At 39.0% G+C, this 19,004-nt stretch overlaps 1 protein-coding gene across 1 annotated transcript in view; it reads right to left on the bottom strand.

The window, feature by feature from the left end:
• SMC1B (structural maintenance of chromosomes 1B) overlaps nt 1-19,004 on the bottom strand; it is an 854,251-nt gene that overhangs the window by 414,248 nt on the left and 420,999 nt on the right. The window contains exon 12 of the mRNA XM_053719693.1: nt 18,291-18,447. Coding sequence (XP_053575668.1) covers nt 18,291-18,447 — 157 coding nt within the window. The remainder of the gene's footprint in view (nt 1-18,290; nt 18,448-19,004) is intronic.

Genomic DNA, 19,004 nt, shown 5'->3' on the forward strand with positions numbered 1-19,004 from the left:
GTCTCTTGTTACAATTTTTATGCAGCGTGAGTTTGCTTTCTTTCTTCCCCCTGTGACTGCTCTCTCCACCTCTCCTCCCCCCTCACACTTCCTTCCCTCCTCGTGCTATTTATAAACATAACAGTGCCTGAAGCCGTTCTTGTCAGACACTGCAGGGCTCACTATGATTTAGTAATAGCTGGTGCTGTGTGCATCACGTGACATAGTGTTGAGGAACGCACGTTACAAGATGGCAGCTTGCATAGCTTATATAATGCTGCAGATCAACGTTTACATTGTAAAGCTTTTATCTATAATAGAATGCAGTAAGATAAAAACTGCATACATCATTACAATCAGTTTATTTAGGATAATCAGTAAAAGTTAGTTTAGAGCATTTCCAGCAGGTGTTTAGGGTCCCTTTAAACCTCTATAGTTGATCTCTGAAAAACAATCAACTGAAGTCAATAATAATTAGCATATGTTTCAATATACAGAGAATTGGGTCTGGCTATGTGGTTCCGAGGTGTTTATAGGATGAATATAAAATTAATCTACAATTGTTTACGTGTAGTCGTGTCTGTTCTATGCAAAGATACACAGTGTTACTTTATGCGTAGCACTCACTATATAAAACGATACAAGGTATAAAAATTAGTTGCATTTAATATAGTAAAACACATAAAGTCAAATAGTCTGAATATTTTTAGTATTTTAGAAATGTTGATAAAAAATGCAGTCGGCCGACCTGATTAGCTAAAAGAATAAATCCCTGTAATTTAATTGAAATTCCGTGCGTTAGTTGGGTAAATCGTATACGATTATGTTATACACAGTTCCAATAGTAATTATATCCTTATCGGTGTTAGTGTAATAACACAGTTCTGTCCATATTTATATATCCATTAACGAAAACAGGGAATTTTGTCCTGTTTTTATATACCCGTAATGAGTTTAGTTGAAGGGTTTTCTCCTTTTTATATATGAATATACGTAAGATGTTTAGTGAAAAAAGTTAATACTCACTGTCTGCCGTGAGCTTACTATGCAAGCCGGTCCTGAAGCCTGTCGGTTGTCTTCCCTTGTGTCTGACGTTAGGTATAATAGGTCTGTGTTCCAAGTAGATTTCCTTAACGCTGTTCCTTCGGCTCTGCGGTCCTGCTTGTACTCAATACGGTCAGAGCAGTGTCCGGGCCTCTGTGTCTCCAAATTTCTTCGATGTGTAAGTAGCAGTTCAAGCTACGTGTTTCAGACGAGTAATCCGGCCTTTTTCAAGCTGTACTGCTGTTGGTTCATATTCGATCACTTTATACCCCTTCTGGTCATTAGTTTGATGGGAAACAGCTGAGGTGATGATTTTTTTTTTTTTTAGCATTTTCTGAGAGATTTTAGCATTTTCTTTTAAAGCCCTGAGAGAGTGTATGTCTTACACAAAGGGGGAATGGTAGATACTATATCCTGACATTTATTTATCTTGATATATTCCCATTTCAAGGGATCTAGCTGTCTTTAAGAAAGCTATTTAGATTAAAATCCAAATTCAGTCACTTAGGGTGTAATGTCGGTAGCTGGAATATCCATTTTACTTCTGATTGTAATAATTTTTTTGTCTGATTACCCCCTCTACAATCTTTCATAACTTTCTCTATTGCTGAGAAGTGGAAATATTTGAGGTTACTATTATTACAAATTCTAAAGTGTTTGGGTACTGGGAGTTCTAGGTTTCTTTTTTCTTCTGCGTTTTTGATTGAGAGAATGTGTTCTCTCAAACGTTCCCTCACTGTTCTTTCTGTCTCGCCTGTATATTGGATTTTGCACTTTTTGCATTCTATCAGATATATTACATGTTTGTCCATACATCTGATAGTGTTTTTTAGCTTATATTCCTTTCCTGTGATATTGAATTGGAAAGTACTGGAATGTCTAGAAGCTTTAGAGATATGGCATGGATAGAATCCTTTTAGTTCTTGGCCTAGTATTCCTTTTTCTACTCCTCCACTAAAGTGGCTATTTTTCATGGATGGGGCTAGTCTACTTTTTAGGTTTCTAGCCTTTCTATAGATAAATCTAGGTTTGTCGGGTAATTTTGGGTCTATATCTGGGTCATAGCTTAAAATATTCCAATGCTTTTTTATGATCTTCTCTAAATTTGATTTGTCCTCACCATATTGAGTGATGAAAGGTATATTTATTATCTCACTTCCGTTATTATCAATAATTGTCACTTCTCTTGTTTTATAACTTAACAAATCTTTTCTTTAATTTTTTTTTTTTACTGAGTCTATATCTTGCTCAATTTTATTTCCATCGTACCTTCTGTCTAAAAAAAATTGTTTTAATGTTGTTGATTGCTGTCTCTCTGCAATTTCTTTTTAGTCTGAGAAATTGTCCTTTAGGAATATTTTGTTTACATTTTTTAAGATGACAGCTATCCCATTGGATATAGTTGTTGGCATCGACTTCTTTAAAATAAGTTTTAGTGCTGATTTTTTCATTTTCAATTAGAATTTCCAAATCTAAATAGTGTATCTCAGATTAGATCATTTTCAGTGCCATTCCAGATAAAAAAAAACAGATCATCTATATACCTTTTATAGATAATGAAGTTGTCTTTATATATGGTCTTGGTCATAAAGTATTCTTCCCACAACCCCAATATACAGGCGAGACAGAAAGAACAGTGAGGGAACGTTTGAGAGAACACATTCTCTCAATAGAAAACTCAGAAGAAAAAAGAAACCTAGAACTCCCAGTACCCAAACACTTTAGAATTTGTAATAATAGTAACCTCAAATATTTCCACTTCTCAGCAATAGAGAAAGTTAAGAAAGATTGTAGAGGGGGTAATCAGACAAAAATGTATTACAATCAGAAGAGAAATGGATATCCCAGCTACAGACATTACACCCTATGGGACTGAATTTGGATTTTAATCTAAATAGCTTTCTTAAAGACAGCTAGATTCCTTGAAATGGGAATATATCAAGACAGGATATAGTATCTACCAAGACATACACTCTCTCAGGGCTTTACAAGAAAATGATATAGACAGAGACTAAACCTTATTTTTTAGAGTGATCACAGCTGAGATCTCTAAAGTTTTATATAAATATCAAAATTTACATCACTATGTATTCCCCTGATGGAACGTCTATGTAATTTTGTATAAAAAATCTTAAGTATTTTAATTTATATACTATTTCCTCTTAGTGGTAGAAACTTCATAAATAATATATAACAATTGGATCGGGATCACACAGAGTTTAAAGCACTATTTGATAATTTTGTGTTGTGCATACCACTTAATTGTGCTTTGAAGGTACACAGGTGCTTGCTAAAAAAAATTTTTGTTCATCACCTCAGCTGTTTCCCATCAAACTAATGACCAGAATGGGTATAAAGTAATTGAATATGAACCAACAGCAGTACAGCTTGAAAAAGGCCGGATTACTCGGCTGAAACGCGTAGTTTAAACTGCTGCTTACACATCGAAGAAATTTGGAAACACAGACACTGCTCTGACCGTATTGAGTACACGCAGGACCGCAGAGCCGAAGGAACAGCATTAAGGAAATCTACTTGGGACACAGACCTATTATACCTAACGTCAGACACAAAGGAAGAAAACCGACAGGCTCCAGGACCGGCTTGCGTGGTAAGTTCACGGCAGACAGTGAGTATTTAATTTTTTCACTAAACATCTTACGGATATTTATATATAAAAAGGAGAAGACCCTTCAACTAAACTCATTACGGGTATATAAAAACAGGACAAAATTCCCGGTTTTCGTTAATGGATATATAAATATGGACAGAACTGTGTTATTACACTAACACTGATAAGGATATAATTACTATTGGAACTGTGTATCACATAATCGTATACCATTTACCCAACACACACATGGAATTTCAATTAAATTACAGGGATTCAGAACATTCTTTTAAACCAGTGGGGTACCCTGAGTATTTTAGCTAATCAGGTCGGCCGACCGCATTTTTATTGACATTTCAAAAATAATAAAAATATTCAGACTATTTGACTTTATGTGCTTTAATATATTAAATGCACCTAATTTTTATACCTTGTATCATTTTATATAGTGAGTGCTACGCATAGAGTAACACTGTGTATCTTTGCATAGAACAGACACGACTACACATACACAATTGTAGATGAATTTTATATTCATCCTATAAACACCTCGGAACCACATAGCCAGACCCAATCCTCTGTATATTGAAACATATGCCAATAATTATTGACTTCAGTTGATTGTTTTTCAGATATCACTTATAGAGTTTAAGCATACTTTGCGCTATATCTCCAAACTACAGTTCATTTTTCTTTTTGTGTCCGTAGTCACAATTATCCAGGACGGTCTAAAGAAGTACGTGCCTTGGGACAGATGATCTGGACAGAGCCACCAAGAGAGAGATTCCCTCGACAGGTTGTCCAGCACAATCTGTTGAGACAGATCTGAATGGTAGCCATTCCATTGTCTCAGCATGCAAAGTTGTAAGGGTCTGAGATGCAATCTGGCAAAAGGAATTTTGTCCATACAGGACACCATGGGTCCAATCACCTCCATACACTGAGCCACTGAGGGACTCAAGGAGGCCTGGAGGGCAAGACATGCAGTAGTTAGCTTGCCACGTTTCTGATCTGTGAGGAATATTCTCATGGATAAGGAATCTATTATTGTCCCCAGGAAATTCACCCTTGTACTTGGAATAAGAGAACTCTTTTCCAAGTTTATCTTACATCCATGTGATCGAAGAAGACTGAGAAGGGACTCCGAATGTTCTTCCGCTAGATGAAAAGATGGTGCCTGCACCAAGATATCGTCCAGGTAAGGCGCTACTGCAATACCTCGTGTTCTGGAAACGGCTAGAAGAGCTCCCAGAACTTTCGAAAATATCCTTGGAGCAGTAGCTAGGTGAAACGGAAGTGCTATGAACTGGAAGTGTTGGTCCAGAAAGGAAAAACCTCAGGAAGCGAAAATGTTCCCTGTGTATTGCAAAGTGAAGTTATGCATCCTTCAGGTCTATGGTGGTCATAACTTGTCCTTCTTGAACAAGAGGAAGGATTGACTGTATTGTCTCCATTCTAAAAGAGGGAACACTCAGAAACTTTTTTAGGCATTTAAATCCAAAATTGGACGAAAAGTTCCCTCCTTCTTTGGGACCACAAAAAGGTTTGAATAAAACCCCAAACCTCTTTCTGCTGTAGGTACCAGGACAATTACTCATAGAGAGGAGAGATCCAGTATGCAACCTAAGAAGGAAGCCCTCTTTTCTGGTCTTGTAGACAGTCTGGAGAGTAGGAATCTGCCCCAGGGCGGATGCAACTTGAATCCTTTCCTGTAGCCTTGTGATACAACCTCCAGGACCCAAGGATCCAGTACATTCTGGAACCAAGCCTCAGAAAAAAAGAGACAGTCTGCCACCTACTCAATCCGATCCCAGATCGGGGGCCTCCCCTTCATGCCGATTTGTTCTCGGCGGGCTTCTTAGTCTATTTGGACTTATTCCAGGACTGAGCCAACTTCCAAGTACTCTTGGGCTGCTCAGACTTGGATGAGGATTGGGTGTGCTAGCTGGAGGCGCTGGTTCAGCTTGCATCAGTCGTTGGTATCTTCCTTTCCTTTCCTTCCTCGGTTGTATAAGTCTAGGTACAAAATAGTGGTGCTGAAATATCAGACAATACACCATACAAAGGTGAATATCTACTCACAGTGTATATTGCAGGTTACCGGCTCCTTCCCAATATGAAAAGACAATATCACAGATTCAGTAAAAAAGTTTGTCTTTATTTGGCTCAACGCAAAAGCGTTTCAACGGTCCCAGCCGTCTTTCTCAAGAGCAATAAAAGTGCTTTACAAACCAAAGCATACCTTTCCGCTGCACAGGCGGCCTTTAAATACATGTCAGTTACGCTACCTGCTTCCCCATTGGAGGAGAGCAGGTTTACACCCGATTCAAAATTTCAATTGTAAATTTAAAATAAACATCTAAAAAAACATAAAAAACAATATTAATTATATTAGAAACTATAAGTTTGTTTTAAAATAACATAATTTATGCTTACCTGATAAATTCCTTTCTTCTGTAGTGTGATCAGTCCACGGGTCATCATTACTTCTGGGATATTACTCCTCCCCAACAGGAAGTGCAAGAGGATTCACCCAGCAGAGCTGCATATAGCTCCTCCCCTCTACGTCACTCCCAGTCATTCGACCAAGGACCAACGAGAAAGGAAAAGCCAAGGGTGAAGTGGTGACTGGAGTATAAATTAAAAAATATTTACCTGCCTTAAAAACAGGGCGGGCCGTGGACTGATCACACTACAGAAGAAAGGAATTTATCAGGTAAGCATAAATTATGTTTTCTTCTGTTAAGTGTGATCAGTCCACGGGTCATCATTACTTCTGGGATACCAATACCAAAGCAAAAGTACACGGATGACGGGAGGGATAGGCAGGCTCTTTATACAGAAGGAACCACTGCCTGAAGAACCTTTCTCCCAAAAATAGCCTCCGATGAAGCAAAAGTGTCAAATTTGTAAAATTTGGAAAAAGTATGAAGCGAAGACCAAGTTGCAGCCTTGCAATCTGTTCAACAGAGGCCTCATTCTTGAAGGCCCAAGTGGAAGCCACAGCTCTAGTAGAATGAGCTGTAATTCTTTCAGGAGGCTGCTGTCCAGCAGTCTCATAAGCTAAACGAATTATGCTACGAAGCCAAAAAGAAAGAGAGGTAGCGGAAGCTTTTTGACCTCTCCTCTGCCCAGAGTAAATGACAAACAGAGAAGACGTTTGTCGAAATTCCTTAGTTGCCTGTAAGTAAAATTTTAGAGCACGGACTACATCCAGGTTGTGCAGTAGACGTTCCTTCTTTGAAGAAGGATTTGGGCATAAAGAAGGAACAACAATCTCTTGATTGATATTCCTGTTAGTAACTACCTTAGGTAAGAACCCAGGTTTAGTACGCAGGACTACCTTATCCGAATGAAAAATCAAATAAGGAGAATCACAATGTAAGGCTGATAATTCAGAGACTCTTCGAGCCGAGGAAATAGCCATTAAAAATAGAACTTTCCAAGATAACAACTTTATATCAATGGAATGAAGGGGTTCAAACGGAACGCCCTGTAAAACATTAAGAACAAGGTTTAAACTCCATGGTGGAGCAACAGTTTTAAACACAGGCTTAATTCTGGCCAAAGCCTGACAAAAAGCCTGGACGTCAGGAACTTCTGACAGACGTTTGTGTAACAGAATGGACAGAGCTGAGATCTGTCCCTTTAATGAACTAGCAGATAAACCCTTTTCTAAACCTTCTTGTAGAAAAGACAATATCCTAGGAATCCTAACCTTACTCCAAGAGTAACCTTTGGATTCACACCAATATAGGTATTTACGCCATATCTTATGGTAAATCTTTCTGGTAACAGGTTTCCTAGCCTGTATTAAGGTATCAATAACTGACTCAGAAAATCCACGTCTTGATAAAATCAAGCGTTCAATTTCCAAGCAGTCAGCTTCAGAGAAGTTAGATTTTGATGTTTGAAGGGACCCTGTATCAGAAGGTCCTGTTTCAGAGGTAGAGACCAAGGTGGACAGGATGACATGTCCACCAGGTCTGCATACCAAGTCCTGCGTGGCCACGCAGGTGCTATTAGAATCACTGATGCTCTCTCTTGTTTGATTCTGGCAATCAATCGAGGAAGCAACGGGAAGGGTGGAAACACGTAAGCCATCCTGAAGTCCCAAGGTGCTGTCAGAGCATCTATCAGGACTGCTCCTGGATCCCTGGATCTGGACCCGTAACGAGGAAGCTTGGCGTTCTGTCGAGACGCCATGAGATCTATCTCTGGTTTGCCCCAACGTCGAAGTATTTGGGCAAAGACCTCCGGATGAAGTTCCCACTCCCCCGGATGAAAAGTCTGACGACTTAAGAAATCCGCCTCCCAGTTCTCCACTCCCGGGATGTGGATTGCTGACAGGTGGCAAGAGTGAGACTCTGCCCAGCAAATTATCTTTGATACTTCCATCATAGCTAGGGAGCTTCTTGTCCCTCCCTGATGGTTGATGTAAGCTACAGTCGTGATGTTGTCCGACTGAAACCTGATGAACCCCCGAGTTGTCAACTGGGGCCAAGCCAGGAGGGCATTGAGAACTGCTCTCAATTCCAGAATGTTTATTGGCAGGAGACTCTCCTCCTGACTCCATTGTCCCTGAGCCTTCAGAGAATTCCAGACGGCACCCCAACCTAGAAGGCTGGCGTCTGTTGTTACAATTGTCCAGTCTGGTCTGCTGAATGGCATCCCCCTGGACAGATGTGGCCGAGAAAGCCACCATAGAAGAGAATTTCTGGTCTCTTGATCCAGATTCAGAGAAGGGGATAAGTCTGAGTAATCCCCATTCCACTGACTTAGCATGCACAGTTGCAGTGGTCTGAGGTGTAAGCGTGCAAAGGGTACTATGTCCATTGCCGCTACCATTAAGCCGATTACCTCCATGCATTGAGCCACTGACGGGTGTTGAATGGAATGAAGGGTGCGGCAAGCACTTTGAAGTCTTGTTAGCCTGTCCTCTGTCAGGTAAATCTTCATTTCTACAGAATCTATAAGAGTCCCCAGGAAGGGAACTCTTGTGAGTGGAACGAGTGAACTTTTCTTTTAGTTCACCTTCCATCCATGTGACCTTAGAAATGCCAGCACTAACTCTGTATGAGACTTGGCAATTTGAAAGCTTGAAGCTTGTATCAGAATGTCGTCTAGGTATGGAGCTACCGAGATTCCCCGCGGTCTTAGTACCGCCAGAAGAGCACCCAGAACCTTTGTGAAGATTCTTGGAGCTGTAGCCAATCCGAATGGAAGAGCCACAAACTGGTAATGCCTGTCTAGGAAGGCAAACCTTAGGTACCGATAATGATCTTTGTGAATCGGTATGTGAAGGTAAGCATCTTTTAAATCTACAGTGGTCATGTATTGACCCTCTTGGATCATAGGTAAAATTGTCCGAATAGTCTCCATCTTGAACGATGGAACTCTTAGGAATTTGTTTAGGATCTTTAAGTCCAGGATTGGTCTGAAAGTTCCCTCTTTTTTGGGAACCACAAACAGATTTGAGTAAAACCCCTGTCCCTGTTCCGATCGTGGAACTGGATGGATTACTCCCATTAACAAGAGCTCTTGTACGCAGCGTAGAAACGCCTCTTTCTTTGTCTGGATTGTTGACAATCTTGACTGATGAAATCTCTCTCTTGGAGGAGAGTATTTGAAGTCCAGAAGGTATCCCTGAGATATTATCTCTAGCGCCCAGGGATCCTGAACATCTCTTGCCCAAGCCTGGGCGAAGAGAGAAAGTCTGCCCCCCACTAGATCCGATCCCGGATCGGGGGCCCTCAATTCATGCTGTTTTAGGGGCAGCAGCAGGTTTCCTAGTCTGCTTGCCCTTGTTCCAGGACTGGTTAGGTTTCCAGCCTTGTCTGTAGCGAGCAACAGCTCCTTCCTGTTTTGGTGCAGAGGAAGTTGATGCTGCTCCTGCTTTGAAATTACGAAAGGAACGAAAATTAGACTGTCTAGTCTTGGCTTTGGCTTTGTCCTGAGGCAGGGCATGGCCTTTACCTCCTGTAATGTCAGCGATAATCTCTTTCAACCCGGGCCCGAATAAGGTCTGCCCTTTGAAAGGTATATTAAGCAATTTAGACTTAGAAGTAACATCAGCTGACCAGGATTTTAGCCACAGCGCCCTGCGTGCCTGAATGGCGAATCCTGAATTCTTCGCCGTAAGTTTAGTAAGATGTACTACGGCCTCCGAAATGAATGAATTAGCTAGTTTAAGGACTCTAAGCCTGTCCGTAATGTCGTCCAGAGTAGCTGAACCAATGTTCTCTTCCAGAGACTCAATCCAGAATGCCGCTGCAGCCGTGATCGGCGCAATGCATGCAAGGGGTTGCAATATAAAACCTTGTTGAACAAACATTTTCTTAAGGTAACCCTCTAACTTTTTATCCATTGGATCTGAAAAAGCACAGCTATCCTCCACCGGGATAGTGGTACGCTTAGCTAAGGTAGAAACTGCTCCCTCCACCTTAGGGACCGTTTGCCATAAGTCCCTTGTGGTGGCGTCTATTGGAAACATTTTTCTAAATATCGGAGGGGGTGAGAACGGCACACCGGGGTCTATCCCACTCCTTAGTAACAATTTCAGTAAGTCTCTTAGGTATAGGAAAAACCTCAGTACTCGTCGGTACCGCAAAATATTTATCCAACCTACACATTTTCTCTGGTATTGCAACTGTGTTACAATTATTCAGAGCCGCTAACACCTCCCCTAGTAATACACGGAGGTTTTCCAGTTTAAATTTAAAATTTGAAATATCTGAATCCAGTCTGTTTGGATCAGAACCGTCACCCACAGAATGAAGTTCTCCGTCCTCATGTTCTGCCACCTGTGACGCAGTGTCTGACATGGCCCTAATATTATCAGCGCACTCTGTTCTCACCCCAGAGTGATCACGCTTACCTCTTAGTTCTGGTAATTTAGCCAAAACCTCAGTCATAACAGTAGCCATATCCTGTAATGTGATTTGTAATGGCCGCCCAGATGTACTCGGCGCTACAATATCACGCACCTCCCTCTGAGCGGGAGATGTAGGTACTGACACGTGAGGCGAGTTAGTCGGCATAACTCTCCCCTCGTTGTTTGGTGAAATTTGTTCAATTTGTACAGATTGACTTTTATTTAAAGTAGCATCAATACAGTTAGTACATAAATTTTTATTGGGCTCCACTTTGGCATTGCAACAAATGACACAGGTATCATCCTCTGAATCAGACATGTTTAACACACTAGCAAATAAACTTGCAACTTGGAAATACAATTCAATTAGAATAATATTAAAACGTACTGTGCCTTTAAGAAGCACAGAAGATCTATGACAGTTGAAAATTAATAAATTGAAACAGTTATAGCCTCAATCCTTGTAAACAACACAACTTTAGCAAAGGTTTAATCCCATTAGCAAAGATAACAAATTCTGAAAGCAGGAAACAAATTACAGAATAAACGTTTTTTATCTCAGTCAAACTATAATTCTCACAGCTCTGCTGAGAGAAATTACCTCCCTCAAAATAAGTTTTGAAGACCCCTGAGCTCTGTAGAGATGAACCGGATCATGCAGGGAATACAATGAGTTGCTGACTGAAATATTTGATGCATAGTAAAAGCGCCAAAAAAACGGCCCCTCCCCCTCACACACAGCAGTGAGGGAGAACAGAAACTGTCAGAAAAACAGATTAAGCAACTGCCAAGTGGAAAAATAGTGCCCAAACATTTATTCACACAGTACCTCAGCAAATGAAAACGATTTTACATTCCAGCAAAAACGTTAAACATAATCTCTAGTTATTAAACAGCTTTATGTATTTCTTACAGTGTAATTCTAGTGAAGTACCATTCCCCAGAATACTGAAGTGTAAAGTATACATACATGACATTATATCGGTATGGCAGGATTTTCTCATCAATTCCATTGTCAGAAAATAAAAACTGCTACATACCTCTATGCAGATTCATCTGCCCGCTGTCCCCTGATCTGAAGTTTACCTCACTCCTCAGATGGCCGAGAACAGCAATATGATCTTAACTACTCCGGCTAAAATCATAGCAAAACTCTGGTAGATTCTTCTTCAAACTCTGCCAGAGAGGTAATAACACACTCCGGTGCTATTTTAAAATAACAAACTTTTGATTGAAGATATAAAACTAAGTATAGTCACCATAGTCCTCTCACACATCCTATCTAGTCGTTGGGTGCAAGAGAATGACTGGGAGTGACGTAGAGGGGAGGAGCTATATGCAGCTCTGCTGGGTGAATCCTCTTGCACTTCCTGTTGGGGAGGAGTAATATCCCAGAAGTAATGATGACCCGTGGACTGATCACACTTAACAGAAGAAATAACATTTCTGTAGATATCATCATTTTTGCCGGTTTTGTAGTTCCCTTTCAGGTAGTTTTCTGTTTCAAGTTCTCTTTCAGGTCCGGTATGTCAGTGAAGATCACATGTTATAGGTTGTCCAATGAAATTCAGTTTCTGGTATAGTGATGTTTTGTAGTTCCCTTTCAGGTAGTTCTCTATTTTAGGTTCCCATTCAGGTCTGATATGTCAGTGGGTATCACATGTTATCAAATGTCCAATGAAAAACAGTTTCTGATTTTCTCAAAATAAAAAGACATAAGTGTTATTCACAGATACAAAGTTTCTTATATGAATTCTGCTTATCCAAATATTTAGAGGAGGTAGAATAAATTGCCACTTAGAAGTATGTTACAAATTGGAATAGATACTTTTCATAATTAAACATTCATATTATAAATAGACTTCTATATTTATTGAATGTTAAATATTGACTCAGCGACTTGTGTGTTGCATATAATTTCTTGAAATTAAGTGTGAGAATTATATTCTTTTGTACAATATGTGTATATATAAACATTAAGTGTGATGATATGACATGAACTGTCTGTATAAATACATATTTATTTTGCCCCCTTTTTTTTTTTTTTTTTTTCTTCTGTGTGTGTCCTTATAATCGTATTCACCTCAACAAGAACAAAAAATGTTACTGATTTATTTAGGCCCCATATTTTCATCTTTTGAATTTATCATTTATTTTGTCCCCCCTTTCCTATGTTAAGAGTTTTTTAGACAAAGGCAGCAATTTTTGTGTCCTTATTTAGACCCCATTGGGCATATGTTCTAAGTGTATGTATCCATTTTAATTCTCTTTGGTCTAGTTGTTTTGCCAGATTACCACCCCTCCAATGAAGTTCAACCTTCTCAATTCCTATCCATAGAAAGGATTCTTTTGTGAAATGTTCACAATTGTTGCAGTGTAGTGGCACTCCGTGGTCATCATGATTCTTTTCTATTTTATTTTGATGTTCCATGATTCTTGTTTTTAAAAATATGGACGTTTGTCCTAAATACTGGATTTTGCAGCCACATTGCAACAAATATATCACATTTTTACTTTTGCAAGTGATGAATTCTTTTATTTCAAATTTTTTTCCCGTAACTGTGGAGTCAAATGTTTTGTGTGTTCTTCTGGTGTAGTTACAACCTTTGCATTTGCCGCAAGTGAAGAAACCTGTCATGTTACTTATTTGTAAAGGTTTTTTGGGGGCTATGCCTTTTATGAGTGAGGGAGCTAATTTTTGTTTCAAATTTTGTCCTTTTCTGAAGATAACTGTGGGCTTAGCTGGAATTATAGGTCCTAGATATTCATCCTCCTTTATAATGTGCCAGTGCTTTTGTATAATTTTTTTGATTGTATGATGTTCTACATTAAATGTGGTCACAAATTTAGGGAAATTATTGTTAAATGAGGTCTCATTTTTGTGTTTGTTTTCTAACATGGTTGATCTTATTTTATTTCCAACTTCTTTTCTTTCTTTTTCTAAAGCTCTATGGTCATATCCCTTTTGTATGAATCTTTCTTTGAGTATTCTTGATTGTTGTTCGTAATCATCTATATTGATGCAGTTCCTGCGTATTCGTAGGAATTGGCTTTTTGGTACTGACTTTAGCCAGTTAGGATGGTGGCAGCTATCATGTCTAATGTAGGTGTTAGTGTCACACTTCTTAAAGTATGTTTTGCTGTGGATTTTTTCATCTATAGTGTAAAGAGTTAAATCTAAAATATGTATTTCTTTTTTGTCATATTCTACTGATAATGTGACTTGCTGATTATTGTTATTAAGTATTTGTACAAATTCTATGAGTTTGGACTCACCCCCCTTCCACACACAGAAGAAAAAAAAAAAAAAAAAAAAAAAAAGGGGGCAAAATAAATATGTATTTATACAGACAGTTCATGTCATATCATCACACTTAATGTTTATATATACACATATTGTACAAAAGAATATAATTCTCACACTTAATTTCAAGAAATTATATGCAACACACAAGTCGCTGAGTCAATATTTAACATTCAATAAATATAGAAGTCTATTTATAATATGAATGTTTAATTATGAAAAGTATCTATTCCAATTTGTAACATACTTCTAAGTGGCAATTTATTCTACCTCCTCTAAATATTTGGATAAGCAGAATTCATATAAGAAACTTTGTATCTGTGAATAACACTTATGTCTTTTTATTTTGAGAAAATCAGAAACTTTTTTTCATTGGACATTTGATAACATGTGATACCCACTGACATATCAGACCTGAATGGGAACCTAAAATAGAGAACTACCTGAAAGGGAACTACAAAACATCACTATACCAGAAACTGAATTTCATTGGACAACCTATAACATGTGATCTTCACTGACATACCGGACCTGAAAGAGAACTTGAAACAGAAAACTACCTGAAAGGGAACTACAAAACCGGCAAAAATGATGATATCTACAGAAATTTTATATTTTAAAACAAACTTATAGTTTCTAATATAATTAATATTGTTTTTTATGTTTTTTTAGATGTTTATTTTAAATTTACAATTGAAATTTTGAATCGGGTGTAAACCTGCTCTCCTCCAATGGGGAAGCAGGTAGCGTAACTGACATGTATTTAAAGGCCGCCTGTGCAGCGGAAAGGTATGCTTTGGTTTGTAAAGCACTTTTATTGCTCTTGAGAAAGACGGCTGGGACCGTTGAAACGCTTTTGCGTTGAGCCAAATAAAGACAAACTTTTTTACTGAATCTGTGATATTGTCTTTTCATATTGGGAAGGAGCCGGTAACCTGCAATATACACTGTGAGTAGATATTCACCTTTGTATGGTGTATTGTCTGATATTTCAGCACCACTATTTTGTACCTAGACTTATACAACCGAGGAAGGAAAGGAAGATACCAACGACTGATACAAGCTGAACCAGCGCCTCCAGCTAGCACACCTGATATATTCACACAGACCTTGGGAGAGACTGTGGGACGGCTGCGGTTCACCAGAAGGGGAAAGTATTAATACATATTATACACCTGTTTGCTTGGATGAGGATTGCTGTTGTTGTGATTTGTCCGAACGAAAGGAACGAAAATTAGACAATTGCCGTCCGTTAGGTCTATTTTTCTTATCCTGCGGTAGGAAGGCACCTTTCCCTCCGATAACCGTAGAAATAATGGAGTCTAGCTCTGGACCGAATAAAATCTTCCCCTTGAAAGGAGTCTGGATATAGAAGTCATATCTGCAGATCAAGACTTGGGAGTCTCCACCTCAATGAGCTCCGACAGAGTGTCTCACCAGTAGGTAGCTGCTCCAGCAACCGCGTCTATAGCTGCCGCCGGTTGAAATAAAACCCCTGTATGTTGAAACATCTTCCTCAAAAAAGTTTCCATTTTTTTTATCCAGGCGCTCTGTAAAAGAAGAACTATCCTACAGAGGGATAGTAGTACGCTTAGATAGCGTAGAAATAGCGCCATCCACCTTAGGGATGGAACCGCTCAAATCTAATTGATAGTCAGGGACCGGGAATCATTTTTTAGTTGAAAAAGTTTTTTATTAATTTTTTCCTCAAAATTACAAAAAAAGCGAAATTCACATCAACATATCATAGTAAGAATTAAGGCTTACATCAACAAGTCACAGTTTCATTTAAACCAAAATAATTTGGTGATAGTTTCCAGGCCATATCATTAATTATTATGCTATACTGTCTAGCATGATAGTACACAATATCTACTTCTCTTATTTTATACAAACCCATTTCCAGTATGAATACAAGTCAACAGAGAGGTCTATAGGGGCCTATATGACCCATCATACAATCAGATTCAAACATTCTCAAACCTACTACAATGAACAATCTCCTAAACTAAATGGGCAATATATATTCTCAATAGCGTAAATTATTAATCTGGCTGCCTATCAGGTCTGGCCTCTGAATACATGATTCATGGTTCCCAGACAGAAATTAACTGCTCTTCAGTATCTAGCAAATTAGCTGCATTGCAACTCATTTGATAGTAGTATCCAATTTTGTTTATAATAAGCTAAAAGTTAGGGATCTCAGCTTTCCAAAACTGGGCTATTGCTAATCTGACTATTGTAAAAATGGTGAACATAAACTTAATTCGTGCCATATTGAATCCAGGTATGGGTTCATGTAAAAGGGCTTGAGTGTCTGTTACCCGAAAAGGGCGTCCGAAAATATCACTCAATAAACTGAAGGTTTGTAACCAAATGTTAGCTACCTGCGAACAATCCCACCACATATGTGAGTAAGTGCCCATTGCATCACACCCTCTTAGATCTTTCCTTCTACCCATCTCCAAATTATGAAGTCTCGAGGGGTGAAAGTACCACCAAAATGCTGTCTTCATGTAATTCTCTTATAAATGAGCACATATGGAAAAGGAAGGTCCCCTATATAAAACAGCGTTCCATTTTTCTAAAGGCCACATAAAATTAAATTCCTCTTCACACTCGGGAATCATTTTTTAAAAGTAGGCAAGGGGGAAAAATAAGTTCCTATTCTTTCACATTCGTTACTAATAATATTCGCCATCTTAACTGGCACAAGAAAAGTCAGAGGGACCTTCCTGTCTTCATAAACCCTGTCTTATTTAGGGATCTTAGGTTCCTCAGGTAGTGTAGACTCTGGAACCTCTAGCATAGACAGAACCTCCTTTAATTAAAAACCGCAGATGCTCAATTTTAAATCTAAAGGAGGGTTCCTCTGCTGAAGGAGGTTTAGAAACTGAAGTCTCCGACTCGGAAAGTTCACCCTCTGAAGCTACAGAGGTTAACTCATCCTCGGATAGCTGGGACATAGTAGCTAGATTTGACAAATATTTAGATGACTCTAGGTCAGGAGAACTATGTTTAACCTCTCTCTTATGTTTGCTAGAGCGAGGTAAGGCACTCAGGGCCGCAGATACCGCTGATTGTAGCTGCGCTGTAAAGTTCCCCCGGAAAAAGGCCCCCTCCAGATGGAGGATTAGTTGAGCCGCGGGGAACTACATGTGGAGTGGGTAGTGTAGAAAGGGTAGTAATCTCTCGAGACACAGATTCCTGAGAGGTAGACGTCTTGTCTCCTTTCTTAGACTTTAGAACAGTGCTTAGGCAAATGGAACAAAATTGAGCAGGTGGGAAAACCACGGCCTCCTCACAATATAAACAGGAATTATTCATTAGTACAGAAGGAGCTAAACCTTCTAATGCATTATCAGAGTCCTCCATAGCTAAGATATAGTCACAGAAGGAGAGACAAAAAGTAAACGTTTTAATTAAAAAAAGGCACATTTATAATCCCAATGGCTGGGGCACTCACCACCTCCTAGACCCAGACAGCTAACAGTGAAAACGCTCTCCTTAGCAGTGATGTCCGCAACAGGATTGAAAAGGAAAAGACCACACCCGGTCACGTGGTGTGTAGGACAGGACTTCCCCTGCTATGAAAAAGGTGCTAATCTATTATGAGCTGCGCAACACTCAAACACAAAAGTGAAACCTGTTTGTTCCATGGCCAAAAGCACACAGTCTATGAGCCCCAAAACTCTCACATTAAAGTAGGTATAAATAACCCCAAGCTGCTCAAATAATCTCCCTGTAGGAGATCTAAACCCTTGATCCTATCGAGGCATAAAGGAGCCACACTGTGACCCTGTATGCTGTGGAACAGGCACAGCTTCTCAAGTGTGACAGTCTTGCAACGACGCTTCTGACATGGACTTGAGTGTGTAACAGCAAGCAGTGAAACTCATCAACACTGATTGCTCAGGAGCTGTTAGGCGACAGTCTGGATGGGTTCGCAGAAAAACTTTCCCTGCATCTCCATACTCTAACTTTCATCAATACTCTCACTGAGAGTTTGACATGATTACTTAAAAAAAAAAACAGTCCTTTCTTGAAGGGAACATACGCATTACAGGACTATCCAAATCTTCTGCCACCTCCTATAGTGACAAAAGGCAAAGAATGACTGGGGGATAGGGGAAGTGAGAGGGATATTTAAACCTTTGGCTGGGGTGTCTTTGCCTCCTCCTGGTGGCCAGTAAGGAATGGAGTTGTGGACTCTCCCTGCCTTATGTAAGGAAATTAAGTTAACAAGTAAAAAATATAGTTTTGTTGTGGCTGGTTATATCTATATCTATCTATCTATCTTTATATATATATATATATATATATATATATATATATATATATATATAATATATATATATATATATAAATCTTGCATTAGGCATTAAGAATATTGAATTCCATAATCTATGATTTTTGTTTCAATATGAAAAAAAAAGTAACTTCATAATTTATTTAGTAAAATAAAGATTTGTGTTTACCATCAGCAGTTTCTTGAAATTTGTCTCTGACATTTTGTAACTTTTCCATGGCTTTCAGGTTTGGTGCAGATGTTTTGAGTAAAACATTTTCTTCTGCAATGGCTTGTTGACGAAGTTTCATAAGCTCTGCCGTTATCTCATTTTCAGAATTTAAACTCTGTTTGCAAAAACATAACATAAAATAAACATAATTCAAAAGTGTAAAATATAGTAATATCATTACTATTACAATCCTTGGCCCGTATTACAAGTTGTGTGGTAAACTCGTTGCCAAATGGGGCCGTACCTCTATTACCATAGCACCGCAATTTCAAGTCACCATAAAACCTTTGTTGTGCGTTATGGTGGACTAAGCCGTATACCGCACAAAATCAAAGTTTTGACTCAACGTGCTCGTGCACTTATTCCCCCATAGAGATCAATGGAGAAAAAAAAAAGTAGGAAAAAAACCTGTGATTGCGAAATTGCTACCGCATTTTCTCATTCCCCAGTGAAGTCAATGGAGAAAAACATAATTTATGCTTACCTGATAAATTCCTTTCTTCTGTAGTGTGATCAGTCCACGGGTCATCATTACTTCTGGGATATTACTCCTCCCCAACAGGAAGTGCAAGAGGATTCACCCAGCAGAGCTGCATATAGCTCCTCCCCCCTACGTCACTCCCAGTCATTCGACCAAGGACCAACGAGAAAGGAGAAGCCAAGGGTGAAGTG

This window comes from Bombina bombina, chromosome 6, assembly GCF_027579735.1.
Source record: "Bombina bombina isolate aBomBom1 chromosome 6, aBomBom1.pri, whole genome shotgun sequence".
Classification (NCBI taxonomy): Eukaryota; Metazoa; Chordata; class Amphibia; order Anura; family Bombinatoridae; genus Bombina; species Bombina bombina.